Raw genomic sequence first — 25,935 nt, 5'->3', positions numbered from 1 at the left:
ATGTATGACATTCTCACGGGAGTGAAGTGGTATCTCATCGTTGTCTTTATTTGCATTTCTCTAACAGTCAGAGACTTGGAGCATTTTTTCATGTGTTTCTTGGCCTTTTGGATCTCTTCTGTGGTGAATATTCTGTCCATGTCCTCCCCCCATTTTTGGATGAGGTTATTTGTTGTCTTGTTTTTGAGTTTCGCAAGCTCTTTATATATGTTGGTTATTAACCTCTTGTCTGATGTTTGGCATGTAAAGATCTTCTCCCATTCTGTGAGGGGTCTCTTGGTTTGGGTAGTGGTTTCTTTCACTGTGAAGCAGCTTTTTATTTTGATGTAGTACCATAGGTTTATACTTGCCTTAGTCTTCTTTGTAATTGGATTCGTTTCATTGAAGATGTCTTTAAAATGTATGCAGAAAAGAGTTCTGCCAATATTTTCCTCTAAATATCTGATAGTTTGTGGTCTAACATCCACGTCCTTGATCCACGTGTAATTTACTTTTGTATTTGGTGAAATACAGTGGTTCAGTTTCATTCTTCTGCATGTTTCAACCCATTGTTTCCAACACCATTTGTTGAAGAGACTCTGCTTTCCCCATGTAATAGTCTGGGCACTTTTGTCAAAGATTAGATGTCCATAGGTGTGGGGGCTCACTTCTGGGCTCTCAATTCTATTCCACTGGTCAGTGTGTCTATTCATGTTCCAGTACCAAGCAGTTTTGATGACAATGGCCCTATAATACAGTTTGAGATCTGGGAGTGTGATGCCTCCGGTTCTGTTCTTTTTTTCTCAAGATTGTTTTGGCAATTCTAGGTCTTTTCTGGTTCCAGATAAACATTTGTAGCATTTGTTCTATTCTCCTAAAAAATGTGCTTGGGATCTTGATGGGGATAGCATTAACTTTGTAGATGGCTCTGGGTAGTGTATTCATTTTGATGATGTTAATTCTACCAACCCATGAACATGGAATATCTTTCCACTTCTTTGTGTCTTTTTCAATTTCCTTGAGTAGTGACTCATAATTTTCAGTATACAAGTCTTTCACTTCTTTGGTTAGGTTTACTCCTAGGTATTTTATTGTTTTTGTTACTATAGTAAAAGGAATTGATTTCTGGATTTCATCTTCTAGCTTAGTGTTTGCATGGAGGAATGCCACTGACTTTTGAATGTTAATTTTGTAGCTTGACACCTTGCTGTATTGCCTGATGATTTCCAAAAGCTTCTTGCTGGATTCCTTAGGTTTTTCTGTGCATACTATCATGTCATCTGCAAATAGGGAGAGTTTGACGTCTTCTCTTCCAATCTGTATGCCTTGAATTCCTTGCTCCTGCCTGACTGCTGTGGCAAGAACTCTGGATGGACTCTCTACCCCTTGGTGCTACGGGCCTCTCTCTGTGTAGAGTGTGTAGGTCTGAGTCTCTCATCTCAGGCATGAAGTTCCGTGTCTGTTTGCTTTGAGTTGTTTTCCAGAGCCCATTCTAAATACTAGATTTCTCTGTTTTGTTTAGCGTTTGTTATACTTACATGTGGAAGGATTCCTTTATCATGACTAAACCCGGCATATCAACTGGTTTTTTTGTTTGTCTCATTTTGTTTTTGTTTTCACGCACATCTATAAGTTAACATACTTCTTGTGGCCTCACTAGTTCTATTTTCTCTCTATTCACAGGTATGAGGAGAAAGCTGCTAAAGAATTGGAGAGATATAACGAGCAGGTCAAGAAAGCCACTGAGCAGAAGTCACAAGTACCTTTAAAAGATAGCAGAAAAAAGATAAAACCAACCAGTGCATGGAATTTGGCCCAAAAGCACAAGATGAAAACTTCACTATCTAATCAGCCCAAACTCGATGAACTCTTTGAGTCCCAACTTGAAAAGACACGGAATCAAAACATTAAAGTGGTCCAGATCCCCTTTTCTATGGACAACTTGAAAAATAATTTTGAGAAACAGAAAGCTGAAGAGGAAGAGAAGAATGATGCTTGCGTGGTTCACAGTCTCAAGTTTCCTGACGCTTGGCTAATTACATCTAATAGAGAGGTGATGTTATTAAACCCCTACAGAGTGGAAGAAGCCCTTCTGTTTAAGAGACTTCTTGAGACTCATAAACTTCCTGCAGAGGCACTGGCAAAGCCAATTATATTAACAGAGAGGTATGGTTGATAGAAGTTTTTTACGCTAAATTTAAGGTGAAAAGAAGTTGGTCTTTCCTAGTAGGATTGTATGTGTTACTACTTTTCCACAGAGGCAGAGAGAGAAGAGAAGAAGCTGGTGCCTCGTCTTCCTTCAATGCAGGGCGGTGTCCTAGAACCCAAGCCGCTTGACAAAGCAGCACGTTACCCAAGTGAACTATTTTGCTGGCCCAGAAGTAGTATTTATTTAAAGAAGTCTTTTCAGAACTCGATTTGTCTTTACTGGAATTAATTGCTTTTAAGTAAACAGCTGGGGCCAGGTGGTGGCGCCCCTCGTTGAGCGCATGTATTACAGGGCTCAAGGACCTGGGTTTGAGCCCCTGGTCCCCACCTGCAGGGGGAAAGCTTTATGAGTGGTGAAGCAGGGCTGCAGGTGTCTCTCTGTCTCTCTCCTTCTCTATCACCCCCCCTCTTGATTTCTGGCTGTCTCTATCCAATAAATAAATATAATTATAAATAATCAAATAAAATCTGTTTTAAAAAAAGGAAATGCAGGGGTGATAAAATGAAATAGTGGGGGAGATAGCATAATGGTTATGCAAACAGACTCTCATGCCTGAGGCTCCAAAGTCCCAGATTCATTCCCCCTGTACCACTATAAGCCAGAGCTGAGCAGTGCTCTGGTGCTTCTCTCTGTGTCTCTCTCTGTCTGCCTCTCTCAAAAATAAAATATATGTTTTAAAAACTTGTTAAAATAAAATAATATAAGCAGCGTTAGAATATTCTGTGTTTGTAGAGCAGAAGTTGACTTCTGCAGTGGGTAGTTACCAAGTTCAATTCACCAGTACATCAGTTACTCCCCTAGGATAAGTGTGATGTCAAAAAGGTGCTTTTTCCATGGAAAACAAAAACCTTCAAATATATGGCGCTTGTGCCTCCAGACACAATAACATAGCGGGTGAAGTCGCTTTGACTCTTCTCCATTGTACACTTACATGTTTATATTTCATGCATATATTAAAACGGAGTATTCAGAGATGTTCAGCTGATGTCAGACAGCATCAGAATAGTCCCATATTCTGTCGTGCGCACACACACACACACACACACACACACACATTTTGTTTCCTGTGCTAGAATGTTTTACGAGCGTTACTGACCCTAGACCTACCAGTAGATCTCTCTCAGAAATGGCTATTTACCTCCCTAACTGCAGGGTCTGTTTCCTTCCTTCCTTACACGATTAATAATGTCTCCTTTGCCGTTTGACTAAACAAGGTTCAACCATTGCATGTTGTTGTGTCTTTAAATTTCTTCTGATATAACACCATCATACTATTGACATTGAGTTCCTTGTTTACTGGGATTTCTTTTTTCTTTGCTTCGTTTCCTCACTCTTTGTGGTATCGCTTGTTGCCTCTCTCATATTTAAAGGGAAGTCCTGTCAGGACTGAGGAGACTTCAGTTCGCCTTTCAGACCACTGAATACGTAGGCACAGCTGCGTGCTTTATATGCTGTCAGTAGGCGCTGGCCCCAGGTCCAGCTGATGACAGGCTCAACTTCCTCCATCAAGTCCAGATTCACTCTTTCCAGCTACTGATTTCATCCACTGGTAACTACTGCCTGGAGCATTTTATTGGAGATTATAAAATGCGATTATTTCCTTTCTGTACCCTCCATGAGCAAATCATCCTTTACGTGACTAACTTAAAATCAACCCTTGTAACTTACTATTTCTTTGTAATCTGATCAGCGGAAAGGAGGATTATGCATTTATAACAAAGGAAATAGAAGTGTAAAACTCAAAGATACTTTATAATGAAAGGAAAACCAAAACTAAAACCAAAATGAAAGGTTCATTTGTATCTTCCATAACTTTGCTTACCTCAGAATTTTGTTGTGGGCCTGTACCACTCAGATCTATTTCATATACCATTTTAAGCAGAAATACCACACCTATGGTAGACTGAAGGAAGCTTTCCCAAAGTTCAGAGTAATAAAATTATAAGTCGAGGGGGCTAGGAAGACAGCACAGTGAGTTATGCAAAAGGCTTTCATGCCTGAGGCTCCAAGGTCCCAGGTTCAATTCCTGGCACCGTCATATGCTAGAGCTGAGCAGTGTTCTGGTCTTTCTGTATATTTTTCTCATATCTGTTATAAAAAATTAAGTAAGAATATTTTTAAATATAATTTGCTAGGAGAAAAAAAACAAATGCTTGTTTTTTTATTATTGAATGTTTGATTAGTAATTGAAAATAATATAGAATGAACCACAGGAATAACTTGATATATTATTGTGTCTACTTATAGGTACAAGTGCTGGGGGCCAGGTGGTAGGGAAGTAAGCGCACATGGCATGAAGCTCAAGGACCAACTTACGGATCCCGGTTCGAGACCCAGGCTCCCCACCTGCAGGGGAGTTGCTTCACAGGCGGTGAAGCAGGTCTGCCAGGTGTCTGTCTTTCTCTCCCCCTCTCTGTCTTCCCATCCTCTTTCAGTTTCTCTCTATCCTATCCAACAATAGCAATAACAACAATGGCAACAAAATGGAAAAAATGGACTCTAGGAGCAGTGCAGGCACCAAACCCCAGCAATAACCCTGGAGGCAAAGAAAAAAAATAGGTACAAGGACAATATATTACAAAGATTTTGTTTTACACGGAGAGTACCTTTTTGACATCATATCTAGTTTTCTCAAAGATAGAAACTATCTTTTAGATATATTCTTCCTCCTTTCTGTACACGGGATACAATAAGTCCTCTAGAAAATACTGACAAAAATGTAAAAAGTAAAATTTCTCTTGCACCGATGTATTTTGATAACCAGCCAAGACTTTTTAGATTAAGTCTTTTCCATAAATCTTTTTTTATTTTATTTTGTATGTTTACTAACTAAAGTCCGTAATTTCTTTTTCAGTCTTTTTAATGGACCTCATTATCTAGAGCTTTTGTGTGAGATGGCAGCAGACGGCCCTAGAAACACTGGATCAATTTATCTCTCAGATCCTCGTCTTACAGCCAATGGTTTCAGGATAAAACTGATACCAGGTATGGTGGTGTGCTATTTACTATTTACTATTTCCTGACAGAAGAAGCAAATCTCGGTATAAGAGTTACATTTGAGCTTTATAACTCATTAAGTTTCATCCTGTTACTATCTTACCAAAGTACTATGTCAGATTTAATTAAAAAATAAAAACCCATTTCAAAGCTTACCCTTGCCTAAAAGACATTTGCTATCTTTTTTACTCAGTAACCTTGTATTTTCATAACCCATTTGTTTTATAGTGCAGTCTGTCATCTCACAGTATTCAAGTTGTGTTAATCGTTCAACGAAAGCATCAAACATTCTTGGTAACAGAATATGTGTTTGTATGTCTATGTATAATACTACAGTGATCCAGTAATGGACATCTCATTGCCTTATTTACTTATTTATTTCTTACTCATTGTCAGTCCGATATATAACATCAGCACCTCAGTATCTGGAGAGTGGATGATTTGATCCCATGACTTTGCTGCAAAAAGACATGATAATACCATTTGCTTAGTGCTTGGAAATTCACTAGGTATAGAAGAAGTCCTGTCTGGCTAGACCAGTTTTCCTGACTGCCTTCTCTTCTGTTCTTTCACAGTTTCCTTATTTAACTCCTCTCTGCCCTAACTTCCTTCCTTACTACTTTCCCTTCATCTGGTATCAAAGGACACAATGCACCTCAAAGAGTGACTAGACTGCCCCACTTCTGATCCGTTCCTAAGCTTGTCAAACCAAGTTCAACCAAAACTGTGTTAAAAGTTGTGGAGGGGGAGTCGGGCTGTAGCGCAGCGGGTTAAGCGCAGGTGGCGCAAAGCATAAGGACTGGCATAAGGATCCCGGTTCGAACCCCGACTCCCCACCTGCAGGAGAGTCGCTTCACAGGCGGTGAAGCAGGTCTGCAGGTGTCTATCTTTCTCTCCTCCTCTCTGTCTTCCCCTCCTCTCTCCATTTCTCTCTGTCCTATCTAACAACGACAACAACAATAATAACTACAACAATAAAACAACAAGGGCAACAAAAGGGAATAAATAAATAAAATAAATATTAAAAAAAAAAAAAAGTTGTGGAGGCCCTCCTCACCTACTTCCTGTCACACTTCCCTCACTCACTCCAAAGCTAATCTTACCAAGGCAAGGACTGCAAAAGCTGAATAAGGGCAAGAGACTGGCCTGCTTTAGTGATGACTCTTTAGTCACTATCGGACCACCCCATCAGCTGGGGCCTTAGTCGGGGAGTCCTGGGATTCCCACACAGACTTGATGAGCCTAGACCTCGAATAGATCCCTCTCTCCATGATCCCTGGTCATCTCCATCAGGAACAACGTAATGGATCCCTTTGGGAGTCCCCATAGGACCTTGCCCTCAATGTGGATCAACAATGGTAGAGAATGTTCCATCCTCTGAAGGGGGGTTGGACAACATACTCTATCTACCACCTGAGGAAGATGGGTCCTGAAATGGGTGCAACTCAGAATGTTCCTACACATAACCACAGAATGTGTGTTTGAACCTACAGGGATATAGAGGTCACACAGGCTCCTAAGCTGAATATGGGCCCCAGATCAGATCACATCAATGGGGTTTACAGTCAACAATATTTATACATGTTTCCCATATTAGGGAGCTACTCTCCTCTCTGATCCAGCTTTCTAGCCCTTTTTCCAGCCATGACATCATCTCCCCAGACAATAAACTGGGTCCACCTACATGTTAGATGTCAGGCTCAGGCAAAAACTAATAAAGTCATTGGCCCTTTAGAATATACCTAAAATAGACCTACTAGCTATTTCCAAAATAGAGACCCCACCCCCCACCCCACTCTTCATCTGCACTATTCTGGCCTTTAGGTTCATGATTAGTCAGCAGTTTGTTTGGCTTTATATGTTAACTCTTTTTTCAGCCACCAGGTTCCAGATGATACCATGATGCCAACTTTTCTGGGCAGATGACCCCACCAATGTGTCCTGGAGCTCCGCTTCCCCAGAGCCCTGCTCCACTAGGGAAAGAGAGAGACAGGCTGGGAGTATGGATCCACCTGTCAACGCCCATGTTCAGTGGGGAAGCAATTACAGAAGCCAGACCTCCCACCTTCTGCATCCCACAGTGACCCTGGGTCCATACTCCCAGAGGGATAAAGAATAGGAAAGCTGTCAGGGGAGGGGATGGGACACAGAGCTCTGGTGGTGGGAATTGTACCCCTCTTATCCTATGGTCCTTGTCAGTGTTTCCATTTTATAAATAAATAAATTTTTAAAAAATAACTAACATTGTTTATAATAATTTTTAGATTATCGGTGAGTATTTTAACAGTCTGTGACAGTTTAAATATAAAGTAGAATAAACACTTTTGACAGAAAAATGACCAAAAAGAAGTTGTTTAGGAAATGTTTTACTCAAATGTGAAAATAAGACACAATGTATAAAACCATGGAATTAGACATAGATGAATAGTTCATAGATTTCCTGAATTGCCTAAATTTATTATTTTTTTCAGTACTAAGGACATGTGCCCCAAATTCAAGATTTTTTACTCCCCCCCATTAGTGGGGCTTCTCCCAGATAGAGAGCAAAGACAACACAGCAGAGAGAGAGAGACAGAGAGAGCAGGCAGCACTGGAACTCCGGCCCACTTGGTAGGATGTGGACCCTCATGGGGTCGCGCACATGTCAGAGCACACAGTATCCAAGCGAGCTGTTCCGCTGACCCAGTTTCTCAGCTCCTGGCTTAATCCGAAGCACTGGTATTTGGAGTGGAGAGAGTTCATCCACAAACTGTTTAACTTAAAACTATGTGTCCCTAAGAAAGTAAGTTAGCCTATATGTTTCATCGTCACTAATAATTACTTCATTGCAGGCACTATCCTATTAATTAATTTATTTATAAAACAGAAAATCTCGGTAAGACCGTAGCATAGAGGGGACAATTCCACACAGCCCCCACCACCAGAGCTCTGTGTCCCATCCCCTCCATTGGAAGCTTTCCTATTCTTTATCCCTGTGGGAGCATGGATCCCGGATCATTACGGGGAGCAGAAGGTGGGAGTTCCAGCTTCTGTAATTGCTTCTCCACCGGACATGGGTGTTGGCAGGTCGATCCATACTCCCAGCTTGTTTCTATCTTTCCCTAGTGGGAAAGCAGGGATCTGGAGAGATGGGGTTCCAGGGTACATTGATGAGGTCTAAATTTATTCATTTAAATCTTCCTTTAGTCGTGAGGTGGGTTCTGTTGTTCTGCAAGAGAATCCATTTTACACATAGATAAATCAAGTCACAGCACACAGTTAATGATAGAACCAGAAGTTGAACCCAACGCCTGACACTTAACTAATCCGATTATTGATTTCTATAACAAAAAATAATATCTTTATTTCAGAAAGTAGTTGTGGAGTTCAGTTAGCAGAACTATTGGCAACTGTGGTGTTCAAATACTTGCTCCCACCAACCTACCTTTCTGATTTGAGTTAATTTATAGTCACTGTACTAACTTTCTATCCACAGTTTGCCACCTGTCAAACTGCTTGTAGGTGAAGATAAGGGCATTTGAAAGATAGAATACCTCTGGATTGGAGGGATAAGATCGTTAATGCTACTCTTAAATTTTTCTTGTTGATGGGGCTTTTTCTTCTACATGAATCAGAATACCATATTTTAGGATAAGAAAAAACTTGTCAAACCACTTACTTGTTGCAAGTGTTGGAGCAACTTACAGAGCTTGGTGGAAACTTCTTGAAAGTCTGTTGTTACTTGGTTCCAAATGTGTCTGTTTTCCATCTGAATTTTGTGAACACAGGGATTAAATTATTGCTCAATTTCCTAATATATTTTGTCATGTTTTTTATACAAAAATGCATCATGATTCTTCCACCACTCTTCGCTGTTCACTGGAAAGAATATCAGGGTGCCTCACCATCACGTTTGCTGTCCAGATCCAGCACCAGCCTGTAACTGGGCATAGGCTGGGCGTAGCCTTAACGTCTTAATGTCTGACCCTCTTCAAGGTTTTCATCATCCCCCCTCCCTTTTTTAAATCACCTTAATCTCCTTTAACTCTCAGCCTCTCTGCTCTCTCCTTTAACTCTCAGCCTCTCTGCTCTCTCCTTTAACTCTCAGCCTCTCTGCTCTCTCCTTTAACTCTCAGCCTCTCTGCTCTCTCCTTTAACTCTCAGCCTCTCTGCTCTCTCCTTTAACTCTCAGCCTCTCTGCTCTCTCCTTTAACTCTCAGCCTCTCTGCTCTCTCCTTTAACTCTCAGCCTCTCTGCTCTCTCCTTTAACTCTCAGCCTCTCTGCTCTCTCCTTTAGCTTGTAGGCTTTGCTGCAGTGACCATGGCTGGCGTTAGTGCAACCCTGTACTTTCCCTTTCCTGATCTCCTAAGCTCTGCCTAGGAGTGAGGTCACCCAGTGCTCCTCCTCCTCCTTCTGGCCTTTCTCATTTACCATGACTCCTTCAAGCTCCAGCTAAGATGTACCCAAAAAAAAAAAAAAAAAAAAAAATCTCTCTTCTTATTCATTCATAGATACTACTTATCCAGCATTTGACTTCTCCTATTCTTTCTTATTTTTAGTTTACTTGGGGTGAGGGGACCGCTCACCAGGCTGGCCTTCCCGCATGTCAGGATCTAGTTCCAAGCCCCAAACAGTAACTAACAGGAGCGCTTTGTAAGCAGTGGGCCAGAGACTTGTCTCTTTCTTGCTCTCTTGTCTCTCAGAAAAGAAGTAGGGGGACCAGGCTTGTGAGGCCACTGAGGAGTAGCACGCATTAATTTTTACTACTATTCTACTTTTATGAGCGAAGTCCAGCACTGCTAAGCTCTGGCATATGCAGTGCTGGGAGTCAAACCACAGAGCCACATCCATGCTAATCCTACACTCTGCGACCTGGTTATCTCTCTGGCTTCTTTTCTTTTTTAATTTATTTATTTATTGGACAGAGACAGCCAGAAATTGAGGGGGAAGGGAGTGATGAGAGAGAGAGAGAGAGAGAGAGAGACACCTGCAGCCCTTCTTCACCACTTGTGAAGCTTTCCCCCTGCAGGTGGGGACCGGGGGCTTGAACCTGGGTCATCGTAACATGTGTGCTCAACCAGGTGCGCCACCACCCAACCCCGACTCCTTTTTTAAATAGGAAATAAAATGCAGATATTAAAAACACTGTTAAATAGATCTAGCCAAGGATAAGAAATATTCATTTTCCAAATCATAAAATAGATTTTAAAACTCAGTTTGAGGCTCTGAAATATATGCTGTTACTGTGAAGTAGCATATATATAACTAAACATATAAGTAACATATATATAACTCAGCCATATATATAAATTTCAGTTTTATTTTAATAGCTAGATTATTTAGTTTAAATGATAAGTATGCCATTTTAATCCTTGTCTCAGTATTCAGAATAAATTTTAATATTTTCTCAAATTATTGATAGCTTTCTTGCTATGACACATCATGAAAGTGCATTATAACAACACTTGGTGTACCGTAAAGTAACACTTATATATCAGTTACATCTAAATAAGATGGGGGGGGTGTTCCATGTGAGTATTCTTATAACTAGTTAAGTCAATCACAAAAAAATCTAAGCCAAATACAAAGCCAGTAGGGCAGAGTCTGCAGCGTAGCAGTTGGTAAAGCACTTAAACAAGTTTTGTTTTAATAAATATCATGGGGCTGCATTTTCTCTCCAAAGCAAGAGCTGTTCTAAACAAATGTCGGGGACAGAGCGGCGATAACCGAGATTAAACTGGAAAACAGAAAGCACATGTGGTTCCTACAAGCACTTATGACCTAATGCAAGTGCGGGCTCCTGTGAGAAACTAAGGGAAGCGGCTTTGTTCTGACTATATTAAGTCTGATGGTGGTTGGCTAAATGTTTTAACAGTGAAGTTTTTTTTTTCTTAATAGGGGTCTTCTGGAATACAGTTTAGATAAACAATATGTGTAACTTTTTGTTTTTTCAGGAGTTTCCATTGCTGAAAACTACTTGGAAATAGAAGGAATGGCTAATTGTCTCCCCTTCTACGGAGTGATGGATCTGAAAGAAATTCTTAATGCTATATTAAACAAAAATGCCAAAGAAGTTTATGAATGTAGACCTCGCAAAGTCATAAGTTACTTAGAGGTATCTATTATTAGATCAAATAAGTCGGTTAGGCTTCAAGATGCTTGTTTTTAAATGAGTAACATGGTTTTAAAATAGTAAAGTTTCTTTAAAGTTTACTGTCTATGTGCAAGAAAGAAATACTACTTAAAGAAAACCCATGGCCTGGTGGTGGCACACCTGGTTAAATGCACACATTACAGTGCTCAAGGACCTGGGTTCAAGTCCCCAGCCCCCTCCTGCAGAGGAGGAAGGCTTCACAAAGGGTGAAGTAGGGCTGCAGGTGAAGCAGTGTCTGTCTCTCTTCCTCTCCATACTCCCCCTTCCTCTCGATTTCTGTCTGTGTCTATAAAATAATTTAAAAATTTTAAAACATTAAAAGTTATACATCACAGGGTGATTGTTAGTAAACGTTGCCTTAAATCCTTAGAATGAATTCTCGAGTAAATACTGAGAATGAGACATTTTGTAGTCGAGTTCTTTTTTCAAATGAGGTTCAAAATAACTTTTTTATCAAAGACTTGTCTCAAAAGAATTATAGTATCATTTAAAATATATTATATAAAAACTTGTTATATAGATAAAAGCACAGATTAAATATGATTTTTTATCTCTCAAAGAATAAAAGAAAACTAAAGATCTAGATTATTGACTAAATAGAAATTTTAGTTTGCCATCAGGATATACTGCAAATGAGAAATGTAATTTTTTTTTTTAAGTAAAAATAATGAGAAAAGATTGTAAGCCCTCAGTATCCTAGTTTAATTTAACATGTAGGTGAAAAAAATCATGTTTAGGTTCTAGATATCCTTTAAGGTTGACTGGCATTTTTAAAACAAATCTGAACTTTAGTAAAGTTAGTTTCTCCCTTTCAGAGAGACTGAGCCATTTCTCATCGCACTCCGATAGTCAAACTTTTTCAACATAAAGGTTCACTTTCTCCTTCCTCAGTATTGATCTTTGTAGCATTCTGTGGGTCCCTAAGAAATTTTTCCTATGGAACTTCCCAGTGTGTTGTGGGGACAGTTTGACAGTTGGTAGTTTCTGGGGACTTGAAAAAGAGTCTTTTCTTGTGGAAGAATATAAACTTAAATAACAAGTATAAGGGATTCTAGGTCATGTTTTGTGTGTTGAGGAACCACACAGGAAACAGTAAGGCTATTGAAATAACGGGGGAATGTCAGGCTTAGTCATAAATATTTTGCTAATACTGTACTTGTCAGGACATTCATGTAGGAATAGTTGTGCTTGCTAAGGAGATCATGGAGGGGTAGTTTCTACTGAAGCTATTGGATCTCTTACACTTAAGGTCAAACTAAAGTGAGAATCGAGAGGTTTGGGTGATAGCTCACCCAGAAGAGCACACATCTTACCATGCGCCAGGTGGGACCTGGGTGTGAGCAGTAACATCATGCCCTGCCCTGCACTAAGGTCTCTCTCCCTCTCCCTCCCTCTCCCTCTCTCCCTCTTTCTCTCCCTCCCTCTCTCCTTCTCTCTCTCCCTCCCTTTCTCTCTCTCCCTCTCTCCATCTCTGTCTTCTGAATTTAAAAGGGGAGGAGGGAGGAGGTTACAAGAAATAGTGGAATTGTGACCCCAGTTGTCAAAAGAAAATGATGATGATGATGATGATGATAATAATAATAAAAGAATGGAGGGTAAGACAGGGTGTAGATCTAAAAGTCGCTGGAGGAAAGTTTGTTAGTTTTGTTTGTTTTATGACTAGAGCACGACTCAGCTCTAGCATATACGGCAGTGCCAAAGATTAGTACTGGGACCTCACTTACAGGCTCCGTGTATTACCAGCCAAAAAACAAAACAAACATATAAAAAGAAATAGACCTATAGATATAACAGCTTAACTTGCGCAGTTTAATTTTTTTTTTTTCTTTTTATCGGAGCACTGCTCAGTTCTGGTTTATGGTGGTGCTGGGGATTGAACCTGGGATTTTCAGTGCCAGTCTATTTGCTTACATAACCATTATACTATCTCCTCAGCACCCCAGTTTAAATCTTTATCTAGTTACTTGTATGAGGAAGGATCCTATTTTATTTCCAGCACTAACATATAGTTGGTAAGTCGAGGATAGTAAAAAGTGTGATCAACTTTCTTCCTCTTTGTCCAAAGCAACATATTTTCTGCTCTAGGGTGCATGCCATAGTAAAATCCCCTTGTTTTCTCTTCACAGGGAGAGGCAGTACGTCTGTCCAGACAATTACCCATGTACTTAACTAAAGAGGACATCCAGGACATTATCGACAGAATGAAGCACCAGTTTAGAAATGAAATTAAAGCTTGTGTTCACGGTCGCCAATTTCTTCATCACCTAGCCCACCTTCCGGAAGTACCATAATTAAATATTGAGAGGAAATCATTATGAAGTTAATTTGGTTATAAAATAATATGGGTCAGCTTTTAAACCATCTTTGTACTATCATGTGGTATACAATTGTGTTACAAGTGAGAACTCATTAGCTTGTTTGTGTACTGAAATTTTTTCAAAAGCGTAACTAATATAGGCCATTTTATTCTTAGAAATAGCCTTCATTATAATTATAAGTTATAAATTCTGCATTAAAAATACTCAGTATTCTTAAATGATTGATTTACTAGGTGCTATCCCAGTTCAGTCATTCATTCTCATTTTGTTGAAGAATTCACCCCCAATGTAATGGCATTTGGAAGCAGTGCCTTCACTTTGTGACACTTCAAACCAAAGCGTGACATCAAAAAACCAGCTGTGTTGGCACCTTGGTCCTGGCCTACTGTGAGGCAATAAGCCGCTGTTGTTTAGGTCACCCTCCCCAGTACAGTTAGGACAGCCTGAGCTGACAAACACTGACTCAGTCATATTCAGGGAGAACTCTCGCAGCACATAAACTCAGCAAGCTATACGTGACAAAAATCAATTTTGTTTAAAGCAGGATGGGACAGTAAGTGTAAGTGAAATTCAGTGTAAAAAGAATATAGTTTTAAAAACTATGCCATTTGCCTCTATCTTGGCAATAGATGAGAAATTGCCATGCCTCATATGGAAATGATTGAGCTTCAGGGTCAAAACTTGATAGCACAGGGAGATCTAGATTTTTAGTTAGAAATTATTGTGTCATTTCAAAAACCACATCCTACAGTGCATTAAAATTCACAAAAAAATTGTAAGATGTTTTAAATAGGACACACTGAATCCACACACTGTTTCCCATCATTATTAAGAATCTTAAAATCCTTAAGACTTGTATCAAGTATAGATTGTGATAGGGACTATAAATGCAGTCACAGGCATAGTGAGGGCTGGCCGGTGGCCCACCTGGTTAAGTGCTCATACCACCCTGCCCAAGAAGCTGGGTTTGAGCCCCAGCTGCCCACTTGCACAGGCTCTGTTTCATGGACAGTGAAGTGGATCTGCAACTATCTCCCCGTCGTCCTCTCTCAGTTTCTCTCTGTCCTGCCAAATAAAAATAGAAAGGGGGGCAGGGGGGTGGGGATGGAAAAGTAATGGCCGCCAAGAGTGGTAGATTCCTAGCGCAGACGCAGAGCCCTGGAGCTAACCTTGGTGACGACAACAACAAAAATAGATTTTCTCTTAGCAAGAATGTCCAATTTCCCAGGACTTAAAACGCTATTTTTTTCTTTTTTCACCATCCCCTTTCAAAAATTGGGAGACCCTTCTCACAATCTCTGAATGCACTGGGCAAATTGAAGAAAGAAGCTCAAAGATTTGGAGGCTAATGAAATGTGTATCCTACTAGTCCAGGGTTATTGCTAGGGTTTGGTGCCTGCACTAAGAATCCACTGCTCCTGGACCCCCCCCCCCACCCCATTTTATTGGATAGGACAGAAAAATTGAGAGGGGAGGGGAAGAGAGGGAGAAAGACAGACACATGCAGACCGGCTTCACTACTGGTGAAGCAAACCCTCTGCAGGTGGGGAGCCGGGGCTCAGACCCGGATCCCTGTGCGGGCTCTTGCACTTGGCACTATGTCTGCTTAACACGGTGCGCCACCACCTGACCCCCCACCCCCAAACAAAAATGTAGCTTATTTTGCAGTGTAAGAGATCGTTCAATGATGCAAAGAGACTCTCAGGCCTGAGGCTTCAAAGTCCCAGGTCCAACCCTCTGTACCACCACTAGCCAGAGCTGAGCAGTGCTCTGGTAAAAATAAAAAAGAAAACTTAAAAATAAAAACAAAACAGGCCAAGTGGTGGTGCACCTGGTTGAGTGCCCATGTTACAATGTGCAAAGACCCGAGTTCGAGCCCCCGGTCCCCACCTGCAGGGGGAAAGCTTGGCAAGTGGTGAAGCAGGGCTGCAGGTGTCTCCCTGTTCTCGCTCCCTCTCTGTCACCACCTTCCCTCTCAATTTCTGGCTGTCTCTATCAATAAATAAAAGTAAAAATAAAAACAACACTACGAGTTGGGTGCAATTTAAAAAGAGAGTGTGTGTCCATGTGCAATGACCTCTTGGATAAACTAATATTACTTTGTTCTTTCCAGCCTGGATTCTGCCAAATGAGATTAGTAAATAATGACTGCTGATATTTACCACCACGATACATTACACCCTTACCTGGTATGATGTCTTTTAATCTTCACAGTTTTAGGACACTAGGAACTATTGAGACACTTTCTTCTTCTAGCGTTTGCCCTTCTTCCGTAGCCAGTCAACAGCGTCAGGTTGAGCCTGATGTAAAGTGTGAGACACTAAAAAGCTAGTGCTCTGATCTGTGATTTACCTCCTACCATGACCAAGAAGACTCTAGAGTCATTACCATCAACATATGCATTTGAGGATAGAACAAAAGTTACCAAGCACTGACTCCAGTACTTTACTGAGTAAGTAGACTGAGCTGCAGTGTGTCTGTTTGTTTCCCCCCCTGTGATACTCTGGGCTAACAAAGGTGGGTGAGATCAGACTGGCCCCACCTCATGGTTTCCTAGGAGACTTCCCTGGGGTCCACTTCTCCGCCCCCCACAATGCTTTGCTGCTGCTGCTGCAGCACGGAGCAAGATGGCTGGATTGGGAGGCGGTGATGGTGAAGCCCTGGGCCCCAGGATGGAGGTAACAGTCTCTACAGGCGGACACACCAACCAGGACTAGGGGTTCAGGGTGAGCCAGAGACACACCACATCTGCCTGTTTGCTAGACTACATTGGGGCTTGACTGCAGAGAGCGCAATCTTGGAGCAAGGAAGCAAGCCCCACCTGTGCTGTCAAGACCCTGGGGCTTCAGGTTAGACTCGCCAAGTCATGGCACAGAGGCAAAGGCAAAACCCACATGGGCTAGAGGCCCCTTTGGGATTGACCTTTTACCTTGAGGATAGCCTTATGTAATTCAACACTATCTACAAGAATTCAAATAGCTAACATGCTAGACAGAGTTAAAACTTGAATTCAGAGGGAAAGATTACTGTGGTCATTGGCTACTTGATTCTCTGACTTAATCCAGGTTTTTGAGACATCTGTTGCAATCACTGTAATCTATCACACTGCAACCCACGGTTTTAAAAAATGTCTTAGTGATTTTATATTGATTTACAAAATTACAAGATAACACCACACATCATCACACAGTTCCCACCACCAGGGCTTGGATCCCCAAGCCCTCACTGGAAGCTCCAGCAGTGCTCGTAAAGTTGCAGATATGGCTGACTAGTATTTCTACAACTCTCTGTCTCTCTCTCTATATATATATATATGTAGCCATTTTTTCTCTATGGCCCTCTCTTCTCTTCCTTTCCAAGTCACACCTACACCTATTACTACATCCAAATGTCCCTCCCTTTTTCCCCTTCTTTTCCTGGATCCTGATGGAGTTGGCGTTCAGAGCCCCTCTGGTCACTTCCTGTGACATTTCTTCCCCACTGGGAATATGGACTAAAATTCTTTATGGGGTGCAGAAGATGGGAATTCTGCCTTCTGTAATTGCTTCTCCACTAGACATGCAACCCACATTTTTTAAAAACTAAAAATGTGTATGTGACCTATGTATACGGACACCCAAATGGTCACCCACTAACAAAAATAAGCAAATTAAAATATCAATGATTTTAAAAGCACTTAAATAAATTTGACATGTTCTTGGAATTAGAGGCTTCTAGATTGGTTCTGGCAAACCACTTCTCCTGGATTCATAGTTTCTGAAAAGCAGTTTTATAGATAAGAAAATTGAACCAAGAAAGATTAAATGATTTACCTGAGTGCTCTCAGCTGATCTAGTGTTCTGCTAGTTACACTTCAAATGTTGATGTCACTGTAAACAAAACAGGTAAATATGAAAGAGAAATCATAAATTTTACTATGTTAAAATTACTTCTTGGTGTGATTTTTTTTGTCTTCATAAATACATCAATAATCAAAACTACTACCTTATTCTGTAGCTTTTGGTTGCATAACATTTAATTTTTTATGTCTTCAAAACAGTTGTTTTCAGCAACATTGGCAATATACAATTGGGCTTTAATTGCTGCATTGACAAGAGAGGTGTTTGTGCTTGATAGATTACCATCACACCTTTTTTCTTTTTTCTTTCTCTTTAGTTGACATTGATTTGCAACACTTTTAAGTTTCAGGAGTACAGCTTCACACCTCAATATAGACTATACCTCTCTATAGACTACACCTCAATGTAGACTACACGTTTCTGACAACAAAAGTTAAGTTGACTATTTACCATTATCCAGTCAACCCCCTCTACCTGTTTCACTATTCAGGGATTTAAAACAATGAAATCTGTCTTTTTGACAACATGGACAGACACTGAAATAAGTTGATAATGAAAGACAGATACAAAGTGGAAGTTAAAGGAAACCAACAAAACAGAAACAAATTAGCTTCTGACACAGAGTGGTGGTTATTAGAGGGGGAAGGGGACTTGGGTGTGAATACAGGTGTAATTTCTTTTTTCTTTTTTTTTTTTCTTGCCACTGGAGCTCTCTATGAATCCACCACTCCCAATAGCCATTTCTTTTCCATTTTCCTCCCTTTCTATTTTTTTAATTTAATGATGATTGACAAGACTGTAGGATAAGAGGGGTACATTTCCACATAGTTCCCACCATCAGAGTTCAGTATCCCATCTCCTCCCTTGAAGGATTTCCTATTCTTTATTCCTCTGGGAGCATGGATCCAGGATCATTCTGGGGTGCAGAAGGTGGAAGGTCTGGCTTCTGTAATTGCTTCTCCACTGGACATGGGCGTTGGCAGTTTGATCTGTACTCCCAGCCTGCCTCTCTCTTTCCCTAGTGGGGCAGGGCTCTGGAGAAGTGGGGATCTAGGGTACATTGGTGAGGTCACCCTTTCTATTTCTATTTGACAAGACAGAAGTGGAGAGAGGACAGGGAGGTAGAGGGAGAGAATGACACCTGCAAACCTGCTTCACCACTCATGTTTGTTTGTTTATGTTTTTGTTTTCTCTTGGGAGATGATACCTCTCAGTCCATGCCGCATGGTTGCTGACCTTTTGTCCCATTATGTGAAAGATCATATCGATGTGGCTTTTCCCATTGACTGTGATTTTGCTGTTCCTTGAGGAGATAAATGACATACCAGGTCTCTTCTGGCCATCTTCTCTCCCTCCATGCCACACTGCGCTGAATCATAAGGTTGATAGCAACTAGTTCAGGAAGAGAATGCAAGAAGGGTCTTTTTAGCCGGGTCTTTCTGAAAAGCATTTGCAAGTGCACAGTGCAAGAAATTCTGCATCTCTGGAAATAAAATAGAGCTTGGATAAGCTGGATCAGAATGATGCCAGTTCTGGGAGTCAGGCTGTGTAGCGCAGTGGGTTAAGCGCAGGTGGCGCAAAGCAAAAGGACTGGCATAAGGATCCCGGTTCGAACCCCGGCTCCCCACCTGCAGGGGAGTCGCTTCACAGGTAGTGAAGCAGGTCTGCAGGTGTCTGTCTTTCTCTCCTCCTCTCTGTCTTCCCCTCCTCTCTCCATTTCTCTCTGTCCTATCCAACAATGACAACAACAATAATAACTACAACAATAAAACAACAAGGGCAACAAAAGGGAATAAATAAATCAAATAAAATATTTAAAAAAAAAAAAAGAATGATGGCAGTTCCATAATCACTAAGGGTCTCAAAGACCTCCAAGGATCTGTGATATTTTATCCTCAGAGCCCTCTAAAACTTCTTTTTTTGGCCTCCAGGGTTATTGCTGGGCTCGGTGCCTGCACCATGAATCCACCGCTCCTGGAGGCCATTTTCCCCCCTTTGTTGCCCTTGTTGTTGTAGCCTCGTTGTGGTTATTATTATTGTTGTTGATGTCGTTCGTTGTTGGATACGACAGAGAGAAATGGAGAGAGGAGGGGAAGACAGAGAGAGAGGAGGAGAGAAAGACAGACACCTGCAGACCTGCTTCACCACCTGTGAAGCAACTCCCCTGCAGGTGGGGAGCCGGGGGCTCGAACCGGGATCTTTATGCACTTTGCACCACTTGCGCTTAACCTGCTATGCTACCGCCCACCCTTCCCCCCCAAAAAAAAAAAAAAAAACTTTTAAGCCGAGAAGTGCACAGTAAGACTCAGGGTGCTTTGGCCAAGTTAAAAGCATAGAGAACAAGTTAGCAGACCACTAGAGAAGTCAGATTATGTGAGTAATCCAAATAAAAAGAGTAGCTGCCACCCTACCTGGTGAGCTGTCTCTCAGCTTGAATTTAGCTTTAAGAACTTCCTCATAGACATTTCAGTGTAGTGCAGGGAATTCTCTCAGGACATCACACACATGATATATCACAGAGTCACTGCCACAGCCCAATTTTTAGTCTATATTTTTAGGAAGTGGGAGGGAGAGGGCGGGGGAGATAGCATAATGGTTATGCAAACAGACTCTCAGGCTCCTAAGGCCCAGGTTCAATCCCCTACACCACCATAAGCCAGAGCTGAACAGTGCTCTGGTGTTTCTCTGTGTGTGTGCCTCTCTCTGCATTTCTCTCAAAAATAAAATAAATAAAATAAACTATTTCCATGGTATTTGTATTTAAAAAGAAAGAAAGAAAGAAAGAAAGACGGAGAGAAGGAAAGAGAGGCCAATATGCCAGAATACCATACATGGAGGCCATGATGGGGCTTTCCTGTGATGCTGGGAATTGAACCCTGGGATTCATGAAACTCACTGACATCTTTTCTAATTTAGATCATAGGACTGAGTGATGAGTTAAGAAGAAACAGGCAAGAACGCGTGAATGGATTGAGCATACATTTGGAAGAAAATGGTATGGTTTTCAAAGGCTAACTCACTTTTTAAAAAGGGCCTTTTTAGTTTGAAACTTGCTTTCATCTCATTGAAATACTTTGGTCAGTTACAGTGGCAAGGTAACGGTGTTCTTGACCCACAAAAAACATATTAACAACTAATTTCCTAATAATAGAGAACATTTTTCCAAGTATCTTTACATGTAAATCATTAAAACATATATGATATCTATTCTATGAAGTTCTTTGCACTTTTTTCTCATCTTTCCTCCTGAGTGAAAGTGCTTTACATTTTGCCTTAGTGTAGTTTTTAGTTTGTTTAAAGCCGATACATCAGTTCACCACATAGTGGTGATCTTTAATGTTTGGAATAGAAATTAGATTTCCCCTGTATCCATGTATTGATAGTTTCTACATTGTTGAAGAACATTGGGGGGATAAACTATTTTTAACTCTTTATTTTTAAAAAAAATTTATTCATTCCCTTTTGTTGCCCTTGTTGTCTTATTGTTATAGTTATTATTATTGTTGATGATGATGTCATTGTTGTTGGATAGGACAGAGAAATAGAGAGAGGAGGGGAAGACAGAGAGGGGAGAGAAAGACAGACACCTGCAGACCTGCTTCACTGCCTGTGGAGAGCTGAGGACTCGAACTAGGATCCTTACGCCGGTCCTTATGCTTTGCGCCTCCTGCGCTTAACCCGCTGTGCTACCGTCCAACTCCCGTTTTAACTCTTTCTTTTTAAAAACTAAAATGAATTGCAAGCATATGTTATCTCTTATTTCTCAGGTTTCCTCTGATAAGTCTAAGGATACTGTGTGTGCGCAAACCGGTGGAAGAGTATCACTAAGTCAGTGCTCTCCACACAGTTGATGTGCACATGAGTGAATCTGGTGATCTCCTTAAAATGCCAGGTTGATGTGGGGCATCTGAGGTGCACTATGATATTCTGCATTTCTTACAAAGCCTCGCGTGATTCAGGGGCCACATGCCAGGCACCACATGCCAGGTTCTTGAAATAGAATGCAGAGAAATTTGTACTCCAAACACATACTGAAGAGCCAAATGATCATAGGACTTGATTATGACTATCTGTTCATTCTCATCGGAAAGTCAGTTTTAGGTTTTCTTATGAAACATATTCAGAATTCTTTTATTGAAGAAGTTGGCTTTCTGTAGTCTCAATTATGTTACTGAGGTAGTGGACTTCAAAATGGCCAACAATTCTTAACTCTTTGTACATACAAACCACTTTCCCATTAAGGCTTGGGTTGGGATCGGATCTCCTCTTCTCTCTGTCTCTCTCTCTCTGTCTCTCTCTTTCTTCCAGTTTCCCATTAAGGCTTGGGATCCTCTCTCTCCCTCCTCCTCTCTCTCTCTCTCTCAATTGCTCTAAGGTTGTTGCTTCCAATCACTACCACCCCCCCACCCCCATGGCTCTATCCCCTCCCCTTCAAAGGATAACCGCCATAGTTTCCACAAAGGATAACCGCCATAGTTTCCACAAAGGATAACCGCCATAGTTTCCACAAAGGATAACCGCCATAGTTTCCACAAAGGATAACCGCCATATTTTCCACAAAGGATAACCGCCATATTTTCCACAAAGGATAACAGCCATAGTTTCCACAAAGGATAACCGCCATAGTTTCCACAAAGTCTTAGCAGAAGTTTGACTGCTTTTTTGCTTCTTTTAAAACAAGTCCCTGTGTTTCACTTCTGTATCTGCACATATGAGTGAAACCATCCAGAAGTTACCTTTCAGAGAAATACAGATCATTTGGTAACAGGTATAAACTGGCAACAAGAGTCCTTGAACACAAACACCAAATGAAAGAACCTCAGGGCATTACATATATGAAAAAGAATGACAAAAATGAAAAACGTAGGAGAGATTTAAAAGACATTTAAAAAGACATAGAGGACTGTATGCATGTGAATGTGTTATATATCTAAGTATATAAAATGCATCTAAGAGAGTTTTTAAATTTTTCATATATATATATATTTTTTTTTTCACACAAGTCAAGAGTTAATTTTCAGATTCCAAAGTCCCTTTAATTTTACTTTAGGGAACCAAACACACCCCCTCCCTCCCAAATTCATGAACTAGGAGAGCAGTGGGGGAGTACTCAGTGCTGTGAGGCCCTGAGCTTGATCAGCTGTGGATCTCCATGATTGTGTGAATGCCTCTGGAGGATGCAGAGTAGCCTTTCATTCCAGCATTTTTCTGATCTCTTGGCATCTGCTACAAGGTTGAGGATACTGGTCTGTCTGGTAAGGTCACTGTACCATTTGGTGATCAGATCTCTCAGATGATCTAATGCCACCTCTGGGTGCTGGGCTGGTTGGTAACCTGGGCTTGGACAGAGGTCAGACGTTCCATAAGGTCGTTGTCACAGGCTAACAGTCACCTACCTTCCCCTTGAATGTGAGCCATCACTCTTCATCCAACAGGGATGAACACCAGTCTTCAGGTCACAGGGTCGCCTCGAGACTTGAGGGCAGGCAGGAACTAAGGAAGAGTAAGTTTTCTTACACGACAGGATTTGGGTAGCCAATAAACACGCAGTAACAGGCGGGGGCGCCGTGCCGAGTGTCAGACTATCAATCACCCAGTGGCTCACAGGTCAGAGCACTGGACGTAGACAAGCCTCTCTCTCTGCCACCTATTGACACACATGTGACACAGCAGTCTCATCTGTAACGACTCTAGGGGCAGGAAACAATTTTTATATTTATTCCCTTTTGTTGCCCTTATTTTATTGTTGTAGTTATTATTATTGTTGTTATTGATGTTGTCATTGTTGGATAGGGCAGAGAGAAATGGAGAGAGGAGGAGAGAAAGATAGACACCTGCAGATCTGCTTCACCATCTGTGCAAGTGGGGGACCGGGGGCTCGAACCAGGATCCTTATGCCGGTCTGGTCCTTGTGCTTGCTTTGCACCATGTGCGCTTAACCCGCTGCCCCACCCACCACCAGACTCCCTTATCTTGTATTTCTATGGCTTGTGTTCCTGGGTCTTTGCATTTCTTCCAGTTTTCTGACAATGCAGCCCCTAAATCAATTCTTGGATGATAGCTCTTCTGGTTCTGCATCATTTTTCTGGCTGTCATCTTTGTTTTGTGGATAGATAGACAGGTAGATATAGAAATAATAGTCAACCCATATCTGTGATCTTGGGAGAAATACTGCAGTTTCCAACAGAAGGAATTGGGACACAGAACTCTGGTGGTGGGAGCTGTGTGGAATTATACCCCTGTTATTTTATAATTTTGTAAATCAATATTAAATCACTATTTTTTTTTTGCCTCCAGGGTTATTGTTAGGGCTCAGTGCCTGCACCACAAATCCACTGCTCCTGGAGGCCACTTTTTCTCTTTTGTTACCCTGGTTGTTTTATCGTTGTTGTGGTTATTATTATCATTGCTATTGATGTCTTTTGTTGTTGCATAGGACAGAGAGAAATGGAAAGGGGAGGGGAAGACAGAGAGGGGGAGAGAAAGACAGATACCTGCAGACCTGCTTCACTGCCTGTGAAGTGACTCCCCTGCAGGTGGGGAGCCGGAGGCTCGAACCGGGATCCTTACGCCGGTCCTTGCGCTTTGCGCCACATGCGCTTAACCCGCTGCGCTACCGCCCGACTCTCTATTTATTTATTTATTAATTTATTTATTTATTTATTTATTTAAATTTGAAGACCAGCAATCGGGGAAGTGGCACAGCTCCTGGAGCACAGAACCCACACATCTGGATGTGCTTGCTCGGTTCTCAATGCCCCATGCTCTGCAGAACTGCTCTGGCTTCTCTTTCTCTCTCTCTCTCTCTCTCTCTCTCTCTCTCTCTCTCCCTCTCTCTTGTGAAAATGTTTCTATTTCATGTGAAGTAGAATAAGCTTGAGAAAAGTACCAACTGAAATATACCAAATGTAAAATGCTTTGGAATTTAAATACCGAAGTGTCTTTAAATGAACGCTGAAGACAATTACGAGGACAGTGTTGACTAATGAAGGGAAACCTTTGAAAGAGGAAGGACACAAAAGGCTGGTATGCGATTGGCTTCTAAGACACATTCATGGATGCTGGGTTGTGGTCCGCCATGTTGAGTGCACACAGGACCCACATTTGAGACCCTGCTCCCCCACCTGCAGGGGGGAGGCTTCACTAGCAGTTAAGCAGGTCTGCAGTAATCTCTCTCTTTTTTTTATTTATTTTTAAAAGGAGACATTAACAAAACCATAGCATAAGAGGAGTACAACTCCACACAATTCTCACCACCAGATCTCTGTATCCCCTCCCCTCCCCTGACAGCTTTCCTATTCTCTATCCCTCTGGGAGCATGGACCCAGGGTCACTGTGGGATGCAGAAGGTGGAAGGTCTGGCTTCTGTCATTGCTTCCCTGCTGAACATGGGTGTTGACAGGTGGATCCATACTCCCAGCCTGTCTCTCTCTTTCCCTAGTGGGGCAGAGCTCTGGGATAGCAGAGCTCCAGGACACATTGGTGGGTTGTCTGTCTAGGGAAGTCTGGTCGGCATCATGCTGGCATCTGGAACCTGGTGGCTGAAAAGAGAGTTAACATACAAAGCCAAACAAATTGTTGAACAATCATGGACCTAAAGGCTGGAATAGTGCAGATGAAGTACTGGGGGGGTACTCACTGCAGACTATTGTGTACTTTTGCTTTCAGGTATATATTTTGCCCTAGTTTATGGATACGTGTGAACATATGCTCTCTCTCACAGGACCTGGTCTATATCTAGGTTTTGGGACTTTGTTAGGAAGTGAACCACCTGGAATAGACTTAGAGAATACCATGAAAGGAGAGGTCTCACCTGAGTAATGAAGCTGAAGGGTTGTCATTCCACACCTGAAGTCTCTGGACACAGTCTGAAGTGAAGCATGCTGGGGTGGCACTTGTTGCGTTGATTAGGTTGGGATCGGCGGATGCAATATTATTTGGCATGAGTTGAGAGAAGCATGTGGGAAAGTGGGCCCCACCCTAAGGTTCCAGAACTGGGGGAAATATAGGCTCTATAGAGGGAATGTGAGGTTCCTGCTGTCTTAGGCTTCAAGAAGACAATAGATAGTTATTGTTATCATCACATTATTTGGGAGTCTCTTTCTTAAATCGCTCTTGGTTCTATCTAATAAGAAAAGAGAAAAGGAAGGAAGGAAGGAAAGAAAGAAGGGAGGGAGGGAGGGAAAGGAAAGGAAAGGGAAGGGAAGGAAAGGGAAGGAAGGGAAGGGAAGGGAAGGGAAGGAAAGGAAAGGAAAGGAAAGGAAAGGAAAGGAAAAGAAAGGAAAGGAAGGGGAAAGGAAGGGGAAAGGGAGGACAGGGAAGGGGAAAAGAAGGAGAAAAAAGAAGAAAAAAGAGTACTCAGTGGTGGTAGATTCGTAGTACAAAAACCCAGCCCCAGCAATAAACCTGATGGCAATTAAAAGAGAGAGAGATACAAAAAAACCTGAAGACCCACCACT

At 41.6% G+C, this 25,935-nt stretch overlaps 1 protein-coding gene and 1 non-coding gene across 2 annotated transcripts in view; one reads left to right on the top strand and one right to left on the bottom strand.

The window, feature by feature from the left end:
• Window positions 1–13,855, top strand: part of PMS1 (PMS1 homolog 1, mismatch repair system component) — a 53,186-nt gene extending 39,331 nt beyond the window's left edge. The window contains exons 8-11 of the mRNA XM_060178280.1: window positions 1,663–2,145; window positions 5,043–5,173; window positions 11,120–11,280; window positions 13,446–13,855. Coding sequence (XP_060034263.1) covers window positions 1,663–2,145; window positions 5,043–5,173; window positions 11,120–11,280; window positions 13,446–13,610 — 940 coding nt within the window. The 3' untranslated portion in view covers window positions 13,611–13,855. The remainder of the gene's footprint in view (window positions 1–1,662; window positions 2,146–5,042; window positions 5,174–11,119; window positions 11,281–13,445) is intronic.
• A 9,194-nt stretch (window positions 13,856–23,049) lies between these two features.
• Window positions 23,050–23,177, bottom strand: LOC132534541 (small nucleolar RNA SNORA17). The gene has a single exon (XR_009546238.1). It is a non-coding gene; the product is annotated as a small nucleolar RNA SNORA17 (small nucleolar RNA).
• Between the last annotated feature and the right edge of the window lie 2,758 nt (window positions 23,178–25,935).

Source organism: Erinaceus europaeus, chromosome 18, assembly GCF_950295315.1.
Source record: "Erinaceus europaeus chromosome 18, mEriEur2.1, whole genome shotgun sequence".
Classification (NCBI taxonomy): domain Eukaryota; kingdom Metazoa; phylum Chordata; class Mammalia; order Eulipotyphla; family Erinaceidae; genus Erinaceus; species Erinaceus europaeus.
This window is presented reverse-complemented; position numbering and strand designations above follow the sequence as displayed.